At 43.5% G+C, this 17,528-nt stretch overlaps 1 protein-coding gene across 4 annotated transcripts; it reads left to right on the plus strand.

The window, feature by feature from the left end:
* Positions 1-1,568: 1,568 nt before the first annotated feature.
* Positions 1,569-12,717, plus strand: CEACAM18 (CEA cell adhesion molecule 18). Of its 4 annotated transcripts, none has more exons than XM_041736001.1 (7): positions 1,569-1,702; positions 3,176-3,532; positions 4,726-4,998; positions 5,982-6,257; positions 7,716-7,854; positions 9,985-10,047; positions 10,332-12,716. In XM_041736001.1, exons 1-6 carry the CDS (start codon positions 1,651-1,653, stop codon positions 10,001-10,003), a joined length of 1,116 nt encoding a protein of 371 aa, XP_041591935.1. In that variant the 5' UTR covers positions 1,569-1,650; the 3' UTR covers positions 10,004-10,047; positions 10,332-12,716. The 4 variants fall into 4 exon arrangements, with proteins under 4 accessions (XP_041591935.1, XP_041591945.1, XP_041591954.1 ...); XM_041736011.1 differs by having other exon boundaries at positions 9,985-10,035; XM_041736020.1 differs by lacking the exon at positions 7,716-7,854 and having other exon boundaries at positions 10,332-12,717.
* Positions 12,718-17,528: the final 4,811 nt, after the last annotated feature.

The raw sequence follows: 17,528 nt of genomic DNA on the forward strand, positions 1-17,528 counted from the left end.
ATTTATAAAGTGTTTTATTTATTTATAAATTTATAAATGTAAAAATTATGAATGTATAAATATGTGTAGGTATATTTAAATATTTATTATAAATATTAATATGTTCACATATATATTTGGATAAGTATTCATAATAGTTTAAAACAATTGAAAGAGTATTTTTAAAAAAGATTTTATTTATTTATTTGAGAGAGAAAGCATGAGCAAAGGGGAAGGGGCAGAGGGAGAGGGAAAGTAGACCCCCTGCTGAGCAGGGAGCCCAATGCAGGGCTGATCCCAGGAGTCTGAGATAATGACCTGAGCTAGAGGCAGGTGTTTAAATGGCTGAGTCAGGCGCCCCCTAAAAGAGTATTAATTCTATTTTTCTTTCTTAAGAATTTTCCAGGGGCGCCTGGGTGGCTCAGTCAGTAAAGCATCTGCTTTCAGGCTCAGATCATGATCCCAGGGTCCCAGGATTGAACATTGGGTTCCCTGCTCAGCAGAAAGCCTCCTTGCTTCTCCCTCTGCCTGCTGCTCCCCCTGCTCATGCTCTCTCTCTCTCTCTGTCAAATAAGTAAATAAAACCTTTTTTAAAAAAAGAAATTTCCAAAACTTGTATGACCCATGCATTGATTTTGAAATGAAAATAGTATTTGTTGGGGCACCTGAGTGGCTCAGTGGTTGAGCGCTGCCTTTGGCTCCGGTCGTGATCCTGGGGTCCTGGATTGGGCCCTTGGAGGAAGCCTGCTTCCGCCTGCCTGTGTTTCTGCCTCTCTCTCTCTCTCTGTGTCTCTCGTGAATAAATAGATAAAATCTTAAAAAAAAAAAAAAAAAAGTAGTTGTGATGAAAATGAAAGACGGATACTCCTAAGTCCAGCTTGAAAGACTTGTCGATTTACTAATTCTGGGGTCTCCCCTCTGCCTGCCTTCTCAGTTAGCCTGTCTGGATCTCTGTGTCCCCATGTTTCCCTTTTCTCCGTGGAGTATCCAGATGCAGACACATCCCACATGATCAGTGCCTCGCCCCCATGAGCACACTCTGCTCTGTCTCTGTAGTACTTCTATTACTAACTTTGAAGATCCAACACAAGGGAATGGGTTCTATACATTTTGGCCTAGGCACACAATAGCACACCCAGCAGCCACTCCAAATGTCAAGGTGGAGGAAGATCTGCTGACCTGGAGAGAGACTTAGAATAAGCTGTTGGTTTTAGGGAGGGAGAAGCAGCCCCTCATCAAATGAGACAACACAATTTAAAATTTGAGTTTTGCAGGGATCAGGAAAAATGAAAATGAATAACTGTCCATGTTCAAAAAGTCTGATGTCTCATATTTATTGTGCTTTTCAGTATTTTCCAGTTTTCCTAACAGTGAGCATAAGGGTTTCTTTTTTTAACCAAGTATAAATAAGCTTAAATAATGCTATAAATAAGCTTTAAAAAAATGAGGTGAGTAAATAGTAAGCTAAAAGCACCCTAGAGTCATAAAGATAACAACTCCCCAAGCATCTCCTACCTAGTCCTGCCTGCACCATGGTTCAGAGTCCACCCTGGGGCACAGGAAGAGGGTGGGGACTAGCAGCCCAAAGCCAGAGATGCAGGTCTGTGAAGAAGCAGAGGAGGCTGTCCAGCCCCTGGACAGACACCTAGCCCAGGAGGACCTGTGGAACCCATGGATCTTTCCAGACCCAGATGCAGACCATGGAGGAAGCTGGTTCTCCTAGGTAAGAGAGCTGAACCCACAGGACAGCGGAGTGGTAGAGGAGAGGGGGGCAGGGCTGGCATCGGGACTTTCATGAGCTCACAGACCTGGGCGTACTTCACCTATAGAAACATTTTCTCTCTTACACACACACACACACACACACACACACACACACGTACGCACAGTGTTCATCCCCATCCACCCTCAGGAGTGATGAACCTGGACCCCCACTCAGAAAACATCTCCTCTGGGTGCCTAGTCTGCCCTGATTCCCTCCCCCACCTCTCTAGCTGGACTCCTTCCAAACCCCTCACTTCTCTCCAGGAACCTCTCAGCCCCACTGACAGGGACAACTCTCATGTCTTGCTGGCTACCCTGTGGCCTGGAGTCGGAAGAGGGGAGAGTCTCAGGTGTCTTTGCCTCAAAGCAGCCACAGAAGTAGCCAGTCTGTGTCTGGCTACACAGACAATGGATCTCCACATCTTAGATGATGACAGATTATTACCCACATTCACATGCACTCCAATGAATTTAGATGCTAAGTCAAAGACATGTGTAGATAGTCTTGGGGGGCTTTATCCACCCACCCTTGATATCAGCCAAGCACTCTCACTAGGTTCTGCCCCATGCTCAGAGATGCTGTGATGTGGTGGTGGCTGAGACAGCCTCATAGAGTTCAGAGTCTAGAGTGAGATGAGATCTATCTCCAGACTCTGATGACTCAGAGTGACAGGGATGGGGATAAGGTGGCCCAGGAGGCTGGGGGAGCCCTAAGGGGCCACCTGACCCAGACTAGGGAGGAGGGGATATCAGACCTGAGAACTTAAAGATGAGTAGAAGTGAGCTGACAAAGGGGATGGGGATGGGGAGGAGGGAGCAGGGATCTGTGTGCCAGAAACAGGGAACAGCATGTGTGAAAGCCTGAAGTCAAAAGAGAGAATGTGGTATCAAGAGAGCTATCTATGTCTGGGGCACACAGTATAGATACTGTGTCTTCTGATAAATGAATGCATAAATGCACACATGAATAAGGGAGTTCATGGGATAATGAGGTGGGGTGAGTGTGATCCAAAAGGAGGCTAGATGAGAGTCATAAAGACTAGCTCTCTCTAAGACTGTAAGACTGTCTTATACACCATGCTGAGTTCGAACTTTATCTGTGGAGTGCCAGGGAGCCATGGAAGGTACCTGAACAGGGGGAGAGCAGGGTCATAACTGGGTCTTTATAAGGATCCACCTAACTGTCATATGAGGATGGGTTGGAGACTAGAGTGTCCAAGGAGGAAGCCAGGCTGGAAGAGGATGAGGATGGAATGGGCCAGGGCAGAGGCTGAGGGGATGGGGAGGAGGAGACAAGCAGGGGAGCTAAAAACTCATGGCTTGTTCACCACTGTCCCTGGGGATCATTGCCTGGATGGTGTAAATCAATCTCTCTTCTCACTTTCTCTTTTCTCTCTCTCTCATGTATGTGTATTCTATTTGTCCTCTTCAGCCAGTCTGCTGGCCTGTGGGATCCACCAAGCCTTTGGCCAAATGTTCATCAGCCCAGACTCACTTATAGGAGTCAAGGGATTTCGGACTGTCCTGGTCCTCGAGAATGCCAGCCAAGATGCTCAGGAATACAGTTGGCACCGCGGTGCAGAGGACACTGTGGAAAATATGATTGTCAGCTACAAACCTCCCTCCAATTCCTGGCTATCTGGGCCTATGTTCAGTGGCCGGGAGAATGTGACCAAGTTGGGTGACCTGGTGATCAGGAGATCTGCATTTAGTGACACAGGGAACTACACTGTAAGGGTGGACACAGGCAATGAGACCCAGAGAGCAACTGGCTGGCTTGAAATTCAAGGTGAGTTGGCAGGCTGCCCTATTTCCATCGGACCTGGGGGCTTTGGGAGTGAGGTCCCTTAGAGATCATACTATCTAAGCTTCCTCTACCCCAAGGTGACAGTGGGCCTCAGCAGATGGTAGGCTAGCTTCTCCCGCAGAGATGGGTCAGTCATTTCCTTTACATGCTCCATCAGGGTATCAGTTATGCATCATTGCATAACACAGAGCCATAAACAGTAGTTTCAAGCAGCACCCACTTATTATGACACGTTCCTGTGGGTCAAAAGTCTGGGACAGTGCTATGCTATGAGACTCACAAGGTGTTGAGTCAGGGCTGTGGGCTCATGTGTGGCTCTGTCCATGGGCATTTCACGTCATGGTTCTTTGCTTCTTCAAGGTCAGCTGAATTCTCTCTCTCTCTGGTCTGTTAAGTAGGAGTCTTATATGACATAAGGTAACACTTAGAATGACAGCCCATTACTTTTGCCATGTTGTGTAGGTTAGAAGAAAATCATGGGTTTCTCCCACATTTGAAGGGCAGGGATTATACAGCCTGGAGATCATGGGGCCATCTTGGAGTTCTGTCTACTACAGACAGCTCCTGGAGGCTCCATAGGTCTAGGGGGCAGAATGTGGACTTGGAGACAGGAAGCCCTATGTTTACCTCTGACTGTGTATATGTCACATGGCCCTGAGCCTTTGTCTTCTCTTCCGTGGTGTTCTCAGTTTCCTCATCTGTAGCCTGAGGATAGTATCTACCATTGTCTGTTGTATGATTGGGTGGAGTATTTGTAAAGTGAATGGGACTTAGATAATGGGAGCAATTATTATAGAGAATCCAAATACCACCTGTCACTTTGAATTCTACCCATGGTTCCTCAGTCGGGGGTGTTCTGATTTTAGGTTCTGGGTTCAGAAACTACCATTAGGCTACATACCCATCCCAGGAGCTCACCATTACTGTAGTGGATGCCACAGTGATGACCCAGAGCATAGGATGGTGCACTCAGACTAGTGCCCACATCTCAACTACTCATGCCCACTCTCTACTTTTCTGTCCCTCTCAGCTCTAAGGGTGTTCCTTTGCCAAGACCCCACACCCCATCTTACAACTCTTGGCTTCTCATCAACCTACCCCAGAGTCCCCTTTGAAGAGGAGCAGAGCTTAAGGTGGCAGACCCCACCCTAATGACTTCTTCCTATTTCCCCCAGAGTTGGAAAGCAACCCAGAGATCTGGGTCAACACCAGCTCTGTGGTAGAGGACGTGGATTCTGTGGCTGCCATTTGCTACACCAATGCCACCAATGTCAGGTGGTACGTGGATTACACACTGGTATCCAGCAATGACCGGATGACAATCTCCCCGGACCTCAAGAACCTCATCATCCACAGGGTCACCCGCCGAGACAGACAACTTTATTGTGAGATAGATACTATCATGGAGATTCCTCGGAGGAGTGAAATTCTCTCTCTAACTGTGGCCTGTGAGTGGTCTGGGGCCATGAGAGTGATGCCAGTGTTGGGCACAGGGCCTTCCAGTGACATAGCAATAAGACAGGCAGAACTAGAGAGAGGAAATACCATGAGCCAGCCCATGGACCACTGGATCTGGGTTTGAATCTCAGCTCTTTGGACTTAGAATCACCCTCACTGCACAGAACAATCTGCTATTTAAAACAGGGACCCTAATTCCTACTCCTCAGATTAGAAATAGTGCGAAATTTGTTCAGAGCTGGCTTTTGTAAAGAGGAGACTGCTTACAACTAATAGTCTCTTAAAAATGACAGTTTATTAAATATTCAAATCCCACATTCCCTTGAGCCTTCAGATTTATTGATCTTTTTATTCTGGTTTTCTAAATTTGGTAAAATCTCCTTCATTTTTCCTTTGTAGTCAGATTGAACTGACTACACTCTCTTAAACAGACAGTTCTATTTTAAAGCTAAATGACAGTCTCACACATTCTCTTTTCTCCATAATCCTTTGATTGCCTGCCAAGGCAAGTATACAACCTAGCCAGACCTCCCCAAAATCTCAAACAGGTCTTGTAAGTCAAAGACATTGACTTATAAACACAATGAACCTTGGGTCTTTCCAACATTCTGGGACTTTTCACATTTACCAAACTCTTTCACATCTTTCCACTGTGAAAAAGCACAAGTCTTGAATGGTTTTCACACCTAAATTTAAAAACACACAGAATCTGATGTGTTGCTTCTATTCGTATTTTATTGTGACATGAAGAGCTATTATGGGGCTGGCTCATAGTAGGTGCTTGATAACAGAAGATGTTGTAATTATAGTTGTGTTGTTGGCACAGCTGCCTTGTGTGTGTTGGGTCTAGGGGATGCTTGGGGTGCAGCGAAGGGGCACCTCCTGGTCAAGGAGGACTACATGTGGACTGAGGGAAAGAGACAAGGCCCCAAGGTCAGAAACATAGCTCTGGTCTCCTGCTCTGTCTCTGCAGATGGGCCAGATGAAGTGTTGCTGAGTACCAGTCCCAGTATCTCCAAAGGTGTCCTATCTGCTAAGATAGGCTCCCAGGTGGATATGGCGTGTACTGCCTTTTCTGTTCCAAGTCCCAAGTATCACTGGAGCCACAATGGCTCTCTCCTAAGCTTCTCAGATGCAAGCATCACTCTCCCAAGTCTGGCCTGGGAACAGATGGGCAGATACAGATGCATCGTGGACAACCCCGTGACCCAGCTGACGATGTACAGAGAATTCCAGATCCAGACACCCCGTGAGTACAGAAGCTCCCCTCTGGGGCTCATGCTCCCCAAATCTTCTCCTCCCAATGCTTTTATTTTTTTAATATTTTATTTATTTATTCATGAGAGACACAAAGAGATAGGCAGAGACATAGACAGAGGCAGAAGCAGGCTCCCTGCAGGGAGCCCAATGCGGGACTTGATCTGAGGACCCCAGAATCATGCTCTGAGCTGAAAGCAGATGCTCAGCCACTGAGCCACCCAGGCATACCTCAACTCCATGCTTTTGCCTAAATAGTGCCTGTCATTGTGAATGCCATCTCCACCTTGCAATGCCATGCTCACAATGGTTGAGTAAAATGTCCCCATCCTCTAAGGTCCACATCCAGAGCTGCCTCCTCTATGAAGCCCTCAGAGACCTCAGGTCAGAGCAAGGGTGGATCCCTGGAAGATATGGTCAGCCAACATTCACTGGGCACTTACTGTGTGCCAGCCACCATTCTAACCTGTATGGCCCTCACAGCGACTGTTGTTAACACCACCTCCATTTACAGATAAGAAAACTGAGCTATGGGAAGTTGGAGTGTTTTATTCAAGATTCCAGTTCCAATCAACAGAGAAGGCTGGGTTCAAACTTTGGCAATCCAACCTCACAGCCTATGTCCACAGCTGTTTTGCTTGATTGCCTCAATATGAAAAAGTAGAAAGGTCAAGGGGGGTAGGTGGTGCAGGGGAAGCAGAGATCTGTTGTGGATGTGATGTCTGGAACTTAGCTTGGGAATGAATGTGTATATAGGAAGAGCTCCTCTCTGAGCCTCAGTTTCCCTATATGTAGTGTCGAGATTAAAAGGGTCCCTATATGACAGGGTTTCTGGTAGAATTAAATCAGACAATGCATGAGAATCTATCAGCCTGGCTTGTCCTAGAGAAAGCCACATACACAACTGAATGTGAGCTGGAGACATTTATTCTGGTCACTCCACACTGTTTACTAAAGCATCTGCTACACACCAGACATGACCAACCAACTGTGAATGATTATGCACCAACTGATTTACACCTTTCTTACTCCACTGGACTGTGAGCTTCAGGAGGATAGAAGCTGGGAGAGCTGTTTGCTCACCTTTTGTCCCCAGTGCTTAGCATGGTGCCTGGCACATTGCTGGCGCTCAGTGAATACCTGTGCAACAGGTTAATGACCCTGTGTAATGCACCCCTGATCCTGTCACTCTATCCCCTTGAGTGGGTTTATTCTTTTTCAGAGTACTTCTTGCAGCCTGCAATCATATCAGACATCTCTTTGCTTTGTCAACTGTCCACTTCCCAGGTGGAATGTCAGCCCCATGAGGGCAAGAAGTTTGTTTTGTTCACTGAATTCCTAGCACTTAGAACATAGCAGATGTTGATTGATAAATCTCTGAAGAACAGATGTGTGGTGAACGAAGGGTTGAGTGGTGGTACTCCTGACCCCCTTGTATCCTCTTCTCCAGGGAACATTCCTGTTGTTGTAAACAGAGGTTTCTACATCTCAGGAGCCAAAGTGGTGTGGCTCATTGTGATGATAGTCCTGGGCAGCCTCTACATCTGTGGAATCCTGATCTACGGCTTGATCAGCAATTTATCCATCAGGTGCCTGTTGCCCTGGGTCGAGGGTTGGGTGCTGGCTCAGGACTGGGTCTCAAGAGCACTCCCCTAACAGGAGAAGGCAGATCCAGGAGGGGAAGGGACAAGGCAGGAATGGGTTGTCAGGAATCATTTGGGGCAGACAGATAGTTGGAAGACCAGAAGCCAGTGGCAGAGAGGGAGGGTGTAGAGGCAGTCATGCTTCTACACAGCAATAGGGTTTCACCCAGTGACTTCTTTTCAGCCCAGTTTCTTTGTGTTTATGATGTTGGTATGGAAGTTGACCTGGAGGGGCATCCATGAGAATGAACAGGGTGGGTGTCAAGCATCCAGTATGTGTCTGGTACATGGTAGTTACTAGTTACCACATGAAGTCAGGGAAACAGGTAGTAGAGTCAACTATGCAGGGGAAGAGATTGGGCAGAGGAAGATTCTAATCAGGGTTCCAATCCCAGCTCTGCCTCTAGCTGTCTGAGTGTGACCTTGAGTAGATCACACTCCCCTCAGGTCCTCTTAGCTCGTTTGGAGGATATGAAGGGTAACACCCCCCTGAAGGGAGATATGGGGGCTACACACAATTCTTGGAGGATGAAGCAATTATCAGTATTCTCAGTACAGAGTAGATCAGAATTTCTCAAGCTCATTATTATTGATATTTGGGGCCAGATAATTATTTCAGGGGAAGGGGATAAGGCTGTCCTGTGCACTGTAGCATGAGCATCTCTGGCCTCTACCCACTTGATATCTGTAGGAATAACCTTCTTCAATCTCAGTTTATACCACCAAAAATGACTGTAGGCATTAGAAATGTCCCAAGGAGGGCAAAATTGTCTTGTTTGAGAACTATTGCAGTAGATGTTACAGATAGCAGTGATGATGGAAATGATGCTGACACTGATGATATTGGTGATGCTAAAGTGGTGGTGGTGGTGGTGGTGGTGGTGGTGGTGGTGGTGGTGGTGGTGGTAATGGTGGTGATGGTGGTGATGGTGGTGGTGGTGGTGGTGGTGGTGGTGGTAATGATGGTAATGGTGATGGTATTGATTGTGGTGACGATGGTGAAGGTTTTAGAAGATGCATTCTTTTTTCAAATAATTTTAGTATTTTGATATGGAGCCTATCTATGATCATTGCACAATTTCTCTATCAAGAAGCCTACAGTATTGACCATCAGGATGACAGCCCATTTGTGCTTTAGTTTGCCATGTGTAAAATGCAAGTGATACTGGTGCTGACCTCACAGGGATATCTACTATAGGAATAAAGTAAGGTATCACTGATAAATAGCTTGGAACAAAGCATGGGACACAGTAAGGGCTCAATAAAATCTGAGGTATTATTATTAATAATATCGTCATCCAATGTACTTTTCCAAACTAGTCATGATTAAACCCTAGGCAGTTTAAGAGTGGTTCTAGGATATACATATAGGTTGCTTTTTCTTCTATAGCCTGAAAGAAGATAACTAGCCAGTCATAACTCCCTCATCACAGCCAGGAGTGAACCCAACATCTCCATTGCCTCATTCTCCTTAGAGGTGCCACATTCTCCTTGATCTTAGTTCTTCAGTCCAGCATGCATGAGAACAATGGGCTGGGAGTCAGAGTGGCCAGGTTCAGATATTAGCCTCTGTCATTTTCTAGCTGTGTGACTTTAGGCAAGTACCTTTATCTTTCTGAACTGTTTCTTCATCCATAATACGAGGTTAAAATTTCTACCTTGTGTGACTATTGAGAGCGTTCAATATAATGTCTGTAAATCATTTACCATAGTGTCTGGAATATAATAGGTGTGAAATAACTTACTATTATTATCACTAGTAATTAGGCCAGGTAGTGCCAACTCCTTCCCCAGGCACACTCAGCCCCTTTTACCTCCCTACCTCTGCTGGCCCATGACATCTTCCTTCAGCGACCTTAAGACATCAGAAATGATGAACCATATGGGGAATGTGGAGGAAGGACTCTTGGTGTAGAAGTTAAGCTCTCAGATTTGTCCCCTGCTACTCCTGAGGTCCTTCACAAGGAGGGCTTGGAAAGAAGACGCTTACCACACCAGCATCTCCCCAGGACTCTGCTGCATTCTCTGTTTCTTACAGACCTGAGATATGACATCTTCCCTGATTTCTCCCCATAGGCGGAGCCAGTTAAACTGAGTGTTAACCTCAGACCATGAGGACAAGACCAGGTGGGCAAGGAGGTGAGGTGGAATGAGGGAGGAGGGCTGAGAGAGTTCCCATAGGGATGGGTTAGGCTGGAGACAGTCCAGAGCCTAGGTGGAGGAGACAGTCAAGAGAAGGAACTGGCCCAGTTGCCCTGAGGTTGGAAGATGGAGGCTCCTGTAGGAAGTCTGGAGCCCATAACAAGGAGGGGGAATGGGCAATGGGGAGTAGGCTGGGGTGGGTTATATGCGGTGCACTGTGCTGTAATTTCAAGGCCTCTTCTCCACCAACAAATGCACTTCTGACTTCTCCTTTTCCTTAGCTTGACACCATGGCAACACCATAGAAGATGCAAAGACGACCATTGCCAGTGACCGGGAAACTGAACAAACTATAAATGCCCAACAACCAGGAATGGCTTAAATGAACATGGCACAAATTGAGCTTAACTGTCATCGTTAGACACCATGCTGGGGAAGGGTGCTCACTGATGCAGCAAATGCTTATAATTCATTGTTAGAAAAGCATAATGTAAAGTTGTACCTGCTAGGACCATCATTATGAAAAGGATAGATTAATTGACTGATATAATATGTATAGTATGTATGTATTTGTTCTACAGTTGTATATGTACACATATATATACCTATATATGTACATATATACACATATATGTGTGTACATACACACACATATATACACACCTGTACAAATACAGAAAATGTTATCTATTAACAGTCCTATCTCTTAATTTCCTTCTTTGCACTTTACTGTATGTTCTAAAGTGTTTTTTTTTCTTACAAAATGTATAAACTGTTTTTATAATCAGGAAAAGAAAACCCAATAAAGTTATGGGCCCAGCGCACTTCCTGGCACCACTCTGCTGTGCTAAAACACAATAAAATATCACCTGCAGGAAGAACCAGCTACGGCTTTTAGTACCTCCTGTCCCATTTCCACCAGCTAACAGCATGCCTCATATGGGCTGACCAGCATTGTCTTCTGAATCATCTTCAATGTGCACAGGCAGATTGAAAATAGATGTGTGCATGCTTATGTTCTTCTCATGGATTTGCCCTTTTGTGATCTCTGCACTCACTTATTTAATCACTATATCTGTGTGTCAAAATGCATAGATTCACAGATATTTCCGAAACCATCTCATTTGCCTGATAGAAAACCAAACACGTCCTGAGTTAACCACTGCATATACCCATCGACAGAGGTGGGCATTATACTATTTCTATATCTAAACCTGCATCTCCCCACCTTACAGTCTTTTGTTTTTTTTAGATTTTATTTATTTATTCATGAGAGACACACAAAGAGAGAGGCAGAACATAGGCAGAGGGAGAAGCAGGCTCCATGTAGGGAGTCCAAGACAGGACTTGATCCTGGGTCTCCAGGATCACACCCTGTGCAGAAGGCAGATGCTCAACCGTTGAGCCACCCAGGCATCATCCCCCCACCTTACAGTCTTAAGGAGATATGGCTGTTGAATTTTATCTAAAGCCTTTCCATTATTGTTAAATTTTTATTATTTTTTAACTAAAGGTAGATTTATATATAGTAAAATACACTAATCTTACATGTATAATTCAATGAGTTTTTATAAATACATACACTCATGTAACTACTATCCCAGTCAAGATATATGATATTTCCTGCATCCCAGAGTTTCCTTGTGCACCATTAAAGTTAGTGCACCAGCCACACACTCAAAAGAGAGGCAGGTGCCTTTGTGAATTTCTGTTCCAATAGGTTAGTTTCATCTTTTCTTGGACTTCATCTAAGTGGAATTGGAGTATATTCTTTTGTATCTGGCTTCTTTCACTCAATATGCTTTTGAAAGTCATTAATGTTAAATGTTTTTTTTATGTTGACTAGTAGTATTCTGTTGCTTGGCTATAGCACTTTGGTTATCCATTCACTTATTTATGAGCATTTGTTTTTGTTGTTGTTTTATTGTTGTTGATGGGCATTTGAATTGTCTCTACCTTTAGTATTATGAATAATGCTGCTATAAACATTCATGTGCAAATGTTTGTGTGGACCTTTGCTTTCATTCTTGGATAAAAACTAGGGGTGGAATTGCTGGGACTTACATAATAAGTATATTATGTTTAATTGTATACAAAACCACTACATTGTTGTACAGAACACATGGTTGTACTATTTACATTCCCACCAGAAATATACAAGAGTTCCAATTCCTCCACACCTTCTCCAACATTCGGTGTGCTTAGGCTTTTTTATTTTAGCCATTCTAGCAGATGTGATAGGGCATTTCATTGTGATGAATTTTCATTTCTTTGATGTCCAGTGCTGTTGACCACCTTTCATGTACCTACTGGCCATTTGGATCTCTTCTTTTATGAAATATATGAATGAGTCTTTTTTCTCATTAAAAAAATTAGGTTATTGTGTTATTAACTGGTAATTATATATTCTAAGTTCAAGCCCCTTTTCAGGGATACATATATATTTTTTCTCCCACTTTGTGACTTGCCTTTTCATTTCAATCATGTCTTTTGATGAACAGGAGCTTATAATGAAAAAAATATATATATAATGCTGACTGTTGTGGATGCCCTGTAAGAAATCTTTGCATACCCATAGATATTCTCCTAAATTTTTCTTCTAGAGCAATTCTGTCTGATAGAAATATAATGCAAGTTAAATATGTAGTTTCAAAATTCTAGTAGCTATAATAAAAAAAGGTAAAAAGAAACTGGTGAAATTACTTTTTAATAATGATGTATTTAATCCAATATATCTAAAATATAATTCCAGCAGATGATCAATATTAAAAATTACTGAGGTCTTTTATCTCTCTTTTTTTGCACAGTAAGTGTAGCACATCTTAAAAAAAAAAGATTTACTTATCTATTTGAGAGAGAGAGCGCGAGAGAGCATGCAAGCAGAAGGAGGGGAAGAGGGAGAGGGACAAGCAGACTCCCCACTGAGCAAGCCAGACATAGGGCTCTATCCCAGGACCCAGAGCCAAACCTAAGCCAAAGCCAAAACCAAGACTCAAATGTTCAAACAACTTAGCCACCCAGACACCCCTAGTACAGCACATCTTAAATGCCATGTGTGGCTAGTGACTATCACGCTAAACAACACAATTATAAAATCTTTATAGTTTTTACTTTTAGGTTTATGATTCATCTCAGACTAATTTTTTGCATGTGACATGAGAAAGGGGTCAAGGCTTATGGTTTCCAAATTTTGATCTACTTGTTATACCACCATTTGTTAAAAAGTCCCTCCTATCCCAATTGAATAAGCTTGGACTTGTTCAATTAACGATATATACACACTTTATTTATGGACTCTATTCTGTTCCATACCACAGTGTCTTGATTACTCTAGCTTTATAGTAAAATCTTATTTCTCCAACTGTGTTCTTCTTTCATCAGATTGTTTTGCTGTTCTAGGTCCTTCACATTTCTATGTAAATTTGGGAACCAACTTGTCAATTCATGTGGGTATACATATATATGTACTTTTATGTTTGAGAACCTTCCTCATAAGTTTGGTTTGTCTCTATTGGGGAAGATCATGTCCTGCTGCTTGACTCCATTCTGAAATCTACCTCTTGAACTTGACTTTCAAGGACAGAGGCAGAGGAAGGCCTGGTGAGAGGGTGTTCCAGTAGAAGGCAGAGTGAGAGTGAGGACTGCTGCTGGAACCCTCCAGAGTCAAGAGAATTCTCAGGAAGGCTTTTATGCTCAAAGCACAAGGATCCTGCATATTGTCAGCATACACTTTGTGCCAAGAATTCTGACAGGATTTTCCTACTGTTAATTCTCACCATGAATTTGCAGCTAGGGCTTCTCATCCCTGTTTCACAGAGCAGGAAACTGAGGCACAGGAAGGTCTGTGTCTTAGTAAAGGGGCAGCATGTGGCTTTGCACTTGAAACTGTTTCCAAAGCCTGTGTTGTTTCCACTGTACTTAACAACTCATCACCTGGAGGGCTTCTGATTCTACAGGAATCAGCCTCTGACTTTTTCTTTGACCCCCATCCCATCCCCAAGGGGTCAGATGCTCAAGCCAGGGCTGGGTCTCAGCAGTCTCTCACTTGTGAATCTTGATTCTGAGTACTCAATACTAGGGGCCACCTGTTCCTGTCTGCCCCAAGGCTCCTTCCCACAAATCTGAGGGATGCATAATGGAGCTCTTCTTCCTCCCCTGAGGACTGGGTAGCCGCATCTGAGGGAAGGATGACTGCTGGGGATTCAATCAGGGGACTCTGAGTGGAGGGAGAGAAAAAGGAGTGAGGACAGGATAAATCAGAGAGCATCCAGGAGGGAGGCCCATGAATTCCTTTATCCATTCATCCCATGCACGTTTTTGTTGAATCTCCTCCATTCATACTTTCCTCAAATATTTAATACATAGCACTTTATTTGGTCCTTATGAATCTCGTAAACCTCCCACAACAACCCCATAAAGAATATATTATTATTGTCCTCATTTTAATGCTATGAAAACAGAGGGTGAACCAAGGAAGTAATGTGCTCAAAGTCTCTGGTGAAACCAAAGCCTGGTGCCCTGCTGAGGCTCCCTGTGAGTTAGGCCCGAAACTGGACACTGCATATATACTGTAGTGGATACAGCAGACATAGGCCCGGATCTCTCGCAACTTACTCTTTTTTTCCCCCCTGCAGCTTACTTTTTAACTGAGGGAGGAGGCAAGAAGGGAGTTAAAAGAATAAGTACCTAATTGTGAATTATGATACAATGGACAGGAATTGGGTAAGGGAGAGAGAATTACAAAGCCTTGATTTGGGTACAGCACCCGTTCTTAGGAAGCTCACAGTTTGGTGGAAGAACAGTCAGTCAGAGAAATTATATCTCTATGAAACAGGAAGAAAAGTAGCTCTTCAAAGCTGCCCTATACTCTAATCCCCTGGGACCTGTGACTGTGTTATCTTATATGGCAAAAGGGATTTTGGGGATGGGATTAAATTAAGGATATTGCAATGGGGAGATTGCCCTGGATCTTTTGGGTGTGGTCAATGTAATCACAAGGGTCTTTATCTTTACAAGAGTGGGATTTGAAGATGCAATGCTTCTGGCCTTGAAGACAGAGAACAGGACTATACAGCTGCCTCCAGAAGCTGGACAAGGCAGTCTCTTCTGCACACAGCAGCCAGAGGGATCTGTGAAAATGAAAGCTAGATCATGTCCTTCTTCTGCTCAAACATCTCCAGATGCCCACAATAGACTACATGTACAGACATGATTTACACATACCCTGACTTCTCCAAACTCATTTCCTGCCTGTTGGCACTTACCTTCTTCTAATTACACAGACTTACTGATGGTCCACCCCTCACTGGTTTGCTATGTGAGCATTTGCACCTGCTATTTCTTCTAACTAGAGTGCTCTTTGATCACGATAGATTGCAAGCTCTTGAGGCTCATTCATGTCTCTGCTTAATCATCACTAACAAAAACCACACAGTAGCTTATGCAATGGCAGAGAATGTTTGCAAATCATATATCTGGAAAAATGTTAATATCCAGAATATATAAAGAAGTCAAGTCAACAACAAAAACCCAAATAACTCGGTTTTTTAAATGGGTAAAAAATCTTGAATCAGACCTTTCTTCAAAGAAGATATACAAATGGCTAACAAGCCTATGCAAAGACAAACACGACTCACTGCTAATCATTGGAGAAATGCACATCAAAACTACAATGAGGTATCATCTCACACCCATGAAGATGCCCACTATAAAAAGCAAAAAATAGGGACACCTGAGTGGCTTAGTCAGTTGAGCATCTGTCTTTAGTTCAGGTCATGATCTCAGTTTCCTGAGATTGAGCTTCGAGTCAGGCTGTGCTCAGTGGAGAGTCTGCTTCTCTCTCTCTCTCTCTCTCTCTCTCTCTCTCTCTCTCTCCTTCTGACCCTCCCGCACCCCCAGTTGTGCTCTCTCTCACTCTTTCAAATAAATAAATTAAAAAAATCTTTTTTTAAAAAAAAGGCAAAAAATAAAAAAATAGCAAATGCTGATGAGGATTTGGGGAAAAAAATGAACCTTTGTGCACTTTTGGTGGGAAAGTAAAATGGTACCGCCACTGGGGAAGATAGTATGGTGGTTCCTCAAAAAAATTAAAATGAAACTCTCATTATCCAGTAATTCTGCTTACAAATATTTATCCAAAAAAGTAGAAAGCAGGATCTCAAAAATATATTTGCATACCCATGTTCATTGCAGCATTATTTAAAATGGTGGCAGGTGGAAGCATCCCTAATATCCATCAGCAGGTGAAAATGTGCTGTATACATACAACAGGATATTATTCAGCCTTTAGAAAGAAGGGCACCCTGCAGCGCCTGGGTGATCCAGTCAGTTGAGCCTCTGACTCTTGATTTCAGCTCACGTCATGATTTTGGGGTCCTGGGATTGAATCCTGCATTGAGTCTGCTTGAGATTCTCTCTCCCTCTCCCTCTGCACTTCCCCCACCCCCACTGTGCTCTCTTGCTCTTTCTCAAATAAAAAATATATAAATCTTTAGAAAGAAGGACATCCTATCACAGGCTACAACATGGATAAACGTAGAAGACATTATGCTAAGTGAAATAAGCCAGGCACAAAAGACAAAACTGCATAATTTCATTTATGGGAGGTATCTAAAGTCATTGAATCTACAGAAATAGACAGTAGAATAGTGGTTGTCAGGGACTGGAGTGGCAGAGGAAGTGGGTAGTTGCTGCTCGATAGGTAGATGTAGAGTTTGTTTTGCAAGATGAAAATGTTCTAGAAATCTGTTGCACAACTGCACATTTAAAGATACCTAAGTGGTAAATTTACCACAATAAATAAAGAATAACAACAACAACAACAACAACAAAAAGCATAAGCCATCTCCCCAGCACTCTCAGTCTCTGCACCCTATATTTTCCCCAAAGTACATGTCTATCTTTCATATTTATTGTAGTCACTTATTTGTTGTTCAATTGTTTGTTTGGTTGGTTTGGTTGTATCCCTCTGTCTAGACTAAAAGTTCATTGAGCACAAGATGAAAAATTTTTTTTTCATAGATGGGGCAGCTGGCTGGGTCAGTCAGTGGAGCATGTGCTCTTGATCTTGGGATCATGAGTTCAAGACCCACAGTGTAGAAGTTACTTAAAATCTTTAAAGGGGCAGCTGAGTGGCTCAATGGGTTAAGCATTTGCCTTCAGCTCATGTCATGGTCCTAGGGTCCTGGGATCCAGCCCCACATCAGGCTCCCTTCTCAGCACGATCATCTGCTTCTCCCTCTCCTTCTGCCCCTCACCCCACTCATGTTCTCTCTCTCTCTCTCAAATAAGTAAATAAATAAAATCTTTTAAAAAGAAGAAAAATTTTTTTCATAGATGAATCTTTGGCACCTGAAATGCCTGTCATTTGGCAGATGCTCAGTAACATCTCCTGAACAACTAATGAATGAAAGCACACATGGTACTTTGCTCAAGATCCTCCAAAGGTTTCCAGTCACACTCAATATAAGTGGATGAAA

This window comes from Vulpes lagopus, chromosome 2 (assembly GCF_018345385.1).
Source record: "Vulpes lagopus strain Blue_001 chromosome 2, ASM1834538v1, whole genome shotgun sequence".
Lineage (NCBI taxonomy): Eukaryota > Metazoa > Chordata > Mammalia > Carnivora > Canidae > Vulpes > Vulpes lagopus.

What these genes read in the sequence shown, in the direction of transcription:
- CEACAM18 (XM_041736001.1), top strand. Translation starts at nt 1,651, where the DNA reads ATGGATCTTTCCAGACCCAGATGCAGACCATGGAGGAAGCTGGTTCTC. An exon ending in GAGGAAGCTGGTTCTCCTAG is followed by an intron (nt 1,703 to 3,175) that starts GTAAGAGAGCTG and finishes TGTCCTCTTCAG; the next exon opens with CCAGTCTGCTGGCCTGTGGG. An exon ending in TGGCTGGCTTGAAATTCAAG is followed by an intron (nt 3,533 to 4,725) that starts GTGAGTTGGCAG and finishes TATTTCCCCCAG; the next exon opens with AGTTGGAAAGCAACCCAGAG.